We start from the raw sequence: 4,333 nt of genomic DNA, 5'->3' as shown, positions 1-4,333 counted from the left end.
GCTAGTGGAGTCCCTCTTTCGTGGCCGCCTGGTGTTGGTAATGTCAACACATTTTGGTGTGGACTACAACTGAAGAGGCCAATATATCGCGTTGGTCCACTTTAGGGATTCAAGACAGAGGGCCCCCGCTGGCCCTCACTAGGACGTGGCTGCCTTATGTTTTTAAGGGATTAGCTAGACGCCTCTTGAGCTCCCAGGGATTAATCTTTTAACTCCGGAGAAAAATATGAAGAGGATTTTGAGGCAAGGATGATTAAATTCCAGACAATGGGAGAGGCTGGTGGGGAGGTCCTGAGCCTGGAGGGGGGGCGGGGGACTAGTGGTGTTGACACATGGGACTAAACACTAAGAAGGAAGGTGCCATAATGAAAAGCATAATGAATAATGAAGGGAAAAAATGAGGGAAAAAAAAGCCCTAAGATGGATGAAACATAATAGTTAGTGGCGAAGATAACCTGGACGAGGAGGAGATAGTGAAGACTGTCTCAGGGAAAGTAGACATAAACAACACATTGCCTGAGAGAATAATGTGACAGAAACAGCAACCAATCAAATATAATCAGGTATAATCAAGTATAATCAAGTATCCAAAGTTAAACAATGTGAAAGAACTTAGAATTGAGAGATAATGATAGAGGGTTGAGAGTTTTTACTTCAGCTGAAAGGCAAGAAGGGATGGGAAGGGAGGAGGAGGCGAGGAAATGTCCAAGAAAGATGGATTAGTGAAGTGGTGATTGACAAGGGGAAGGTGGACGATAGATTAGTCAAGGTGGCTATAGGCTGGAAGGGGGAGTAGCGTGTGTGTGTGTGTGTGTGTGTGTGTGTGTGTGTGTGTGTGTGTGTGTGTGTGTGTGTGTGTGTGTGTGCGTGCGTGTGTGTGTGTGTGTGTGTGTGTGTGTGTGTGTGTGTGTGTGTGTGTGTGTGGTGTGTGTGTGTGTGTGTGTGTGTGTGTGTGTTCAATGTACAGTACAAACGCTGAAGACTAAGTAAAGAGACTGAATAAACCTTACAGATATCTGATAAAATAAATAGTGACATTATTAGTGAATAACCCATGAATGAATGAGACTAGTGACTAAACCATGAATGAATGAAAACATATAAATGAGAAATAGGGAGATAGGACACAAAGAGAAGATAGTAGAGGATGAGGAGAAGACGTAGGAGAGACGGGGTAGATACAGAAGAAAAGGAGAGACAGAAATAGGGGGAAGACAAGTAGACAGAGAGAGAGTAGGAGATAGAGACAGACAGAGTAGAGAGAGAGAGAGAGAGAGAGAGAGAGAGAGAGAGAGAGAGAGAGAACAGTGGCAGGGGACGAGAAGAACAAGGGTACTGCATTAAGGTAGTGTTCATGATTCTTATATCGACTCGGAGGGGAGGGTTTCTCTCTCTCTCTCTCTCTCTCTCTCTCTCTCTCTCTCTCTCTCTCTCTCTCGAAAGAGATAGATAGACAGTGATATATAGAAAGAGACTAAGAGCGACAGATAGAAAAGGTGTGCGTGTGTGTGCGTATGTGTGTGCGTGTGTGTGTGTGTGCGTGTGTGATGGCATGGCAGCCAGAAGGCTGAAAATATACAATTACATAATTGGGGAATGGATCACTTGATTGACAACTAATATACAAGTATCATAAGTGATACAAATATGATATATAATGACGAGGTGGGGAGAAGGTTATACTACAGGGCATTACAACAGTGACAGTGCAAAAAGGTAAGATTGACTGGGAGTGAAAAGTGAAAACAATGATTGATTACGAGCTGTTGATTCTTTTTACAATGGTTGTGACTGGGCTGTTCTTATAGCGATCAGTACGTGCTCGTATGGGCTGGATGTGGTTGTGGTGTCGAATCGCAATTCGCGGACGAGGGATCTCGGGTGGAAGTAGGAGCCGGTGGCGAGGATGGTGCAGAAGCTTCTATCCATACTTGTAGATGATGTCGCGGTGATGGTCAGAGAGAACCGAGAGAATAATCTTGCATGCCCTCTTCTGCACTTTTTCTAGGTGTTTCCGTTCTGTGGCATTAAGGGAGGAAGACCAGGCAGGGGAGGCACAGGTGAGCTTGAGAAGTATGGATACAGTTACAAAGATCCTTACTAAGTTCTCCGAGCCGTCTTGTTCTCCTGGCTCGGGATGTGGGTGTGTCAACCATGGATAGGAGACTTACCTTTACGTTATTATGGAGATCGATATTTTGGTTCTCCTCTCTGCATTCTTCTCTGGGTCAGGGGTGTGTTTCAGTCAGCGTGAGGAGGCCTCACCATCCTCGCATGAAGGTGATGGATGGTGGGCAGCAAAGAGGTAGGTTCTCGGGGCAACAAGGAGGTGGGTTCTCGGGGCAACAAGGAGGTGGGTTCTCGGTGCAACAAGGAGGTGGGTTCTCGGGGCAACAAGGAGGTAGGTTCTCGGGGCAACAAGGAGGTGGGTTCGGTGCAACAAGGAGGTGGGTTCTCCGGCAACAAGGAGGTGGGTTCTCGGGGCAACAAGGAGGTAGGTCTCGGGGCAACAAGGAGGTGGGTTCTCGGTGCAACAAGGAGGTGGGTTCTCGGGGCAACAAGGAGGTGGGTTCTCGGGGCAACAAGGAGGTGGGTTCTCGGGGCAACAAGGAGGTGGGTTCTCGGGGCAACAAGGAGGTGGGTTCTCAGGGCAACAAGGAGGTGGGTTCTCGGAGCAACAAGGAGGTGGGTTCTCAGGGCAACAAGGAGGTGGGTTCTCGGGGCATCTAGGAGGTGGGTTCTCGGGGCAGGAAGAAAGAGGGTTACGCTAGAGGCCGCCACTTATCCTCTCCCGGGAGATGAATGTAACGAGAGGAAGTCCCTGGTGGGGGTGAGACAGAGGCAATAAATTTTAACTGAAAAATAAAGCCTCGTCAAATAAGATTTTATGATTAACTAAACAAACTTAATTGTATGGAGGAAGCGGTCTACCCAGCAGTAATTGAGAACCTGGATGTTAATTCGATTTGTGAATCGGGGTCCGGGGGTAGTGGTTAGCCAATGCAGTTGGCGAGTTGTCCGGTTTTCTAGGACTATTCCTCGACACTGTGTCATGCAACTCGTTAACTTAGTGTGTGGTTGTTGTGTTGGCGACAGCTTTTACACCTTAAACAAATTCACGCCAAGGTGTCCCGAGGGCCGGCCATCCTCAGTCCACGAGGGGCAACCATTATATCATGCCTGTCTGTTCCCCACCATCACCTCTCATACCTAAATTAAAATAAACATTATAAATCTATCGCGCCACACAAACCTTCACGAGATTAATCCCACATAAACCTTGACATAAGAGATAAAATGTTATTCTCAAATCACCGGTGACACATAAAAGAGTTAAATGCCAGAGCGTTTCAGCAGGTGTGTTCTCTCTTACCTGTAATAAATATGGGGGGATTTATACTACGGTTGCTTTTGACAGGTTAATGGATACCTTGAGTGAGGGCATGAACTGAGGGTGGCGCTGAAGGGAAATTGTGAGTGATGAGGGGAACACCCAAGGTATTTATTACCTTAACGTGATAAATTACAGGTGTAGTAATTTGGTTTGAGGTGTATTGACGGATGAGAGGGAGGAAGGATGGAGGAGGTGTGGGTGTAGGGTGTGATGTCAGTAAATGGGGGAGTGTGTTGGTGAGTGAGGGAGTGTTGGTGTTGATGAGGGTGAGTGAGGGAGTGTTGGTGTTGGTGAGGGTGAGTGAGGGAGTGTTGGTGTTGGTGAGGGTGAGTGAGGGAGTGTTGGTGTTGGTGAGGGTGAATGAGGGAGTGTTGGTGTTGATGAGGGTGAGGAGGGGAGTGTTGGTGTTGATGAGGGTGAGGAGGGAGTGTTGGTGTGGAGGGGTGAGTGAGGAGTGTTGGTGTTAGTGAGGGGAGGAGGGAGGTTGGTGATAGTGAGGGTGAATGAGGAGTGTTGGTGCTGGTGATGAAAAATAAAAATAGTACCCCTTTTTTCTTAATCATACTCTCTCTGTTATCTTCACGGGTCTCAGGTAAAGAACACAGCCCCGTACAACCAGCCAGTAAGGTGTATATCGTATCAAGATAAATAAAATAAATAAAATTAAAAGTTCAACCCAGTTTAAATATTCAGAGGCAGTGCACAGCGTACCAATTACGGACAAGATATTAAGTAAACAGAGTCATTAAATTCAATATTAGCATTACTGAAGGAGTTGGGGTCTGGGGTAGGGCCTGGGGTGGGGTCTGGGGTAGGGGGGTGGGGTCTGGGGGCCTGGGGTGGGGTCTGGGGTAGGGCCTGGGGGGGTGGGTCTGGGGGGTAGGGGCCTGGGTGGGGTCTGGGGTAGGGCCTGGGGTGGGGTCTGGGGTAGGCCCTGGG

At 47.8% G+C, this 4,333-nt stretch overlaps 1 protein-coding gene across 1 annotated transcript; it reads left to right on the top strand.

Moving 5' to 3' along the window:
• Nucleotides 1-2,274: 2,274 nt before the first annotated feature.
• On the top strand, nt 2,275-2,730 carry LOC121877673 (keratin, type I cytoskeletal 9-like). The gene has a single exon (XM_042383492.1). The coding sequence runs from the start codon at nt 2,275-2,277 to the stop codon at nt 2,728-2,730; it is 456 nt and encodes a 151-aa protein (XP_042239426.1).
• Nucleotides 2,731-4,333: the final 1,603 nt, after the last annotated feature.

Source organism: Homarus americanus, unplaced genomic scaffold, assembly GCF_018991925.1.
Source record: "Homarus americanus isolate GMGI-L3 unplaced genomic scaffold, GMGI_Hamer_2.0 scaffold25611, whole genome shotgun sequence".
Lineage (NCBI taxonomy): Eukaryota > Metazoa > Arthropoda > Malacostraca > Decapoda > Nephropidae > Homarus > Homarus americanus.
Note: the sequence above shows the minus strand (reverse complement) of the source record. Positions and strands in the feature narration are given on the sequence as shown.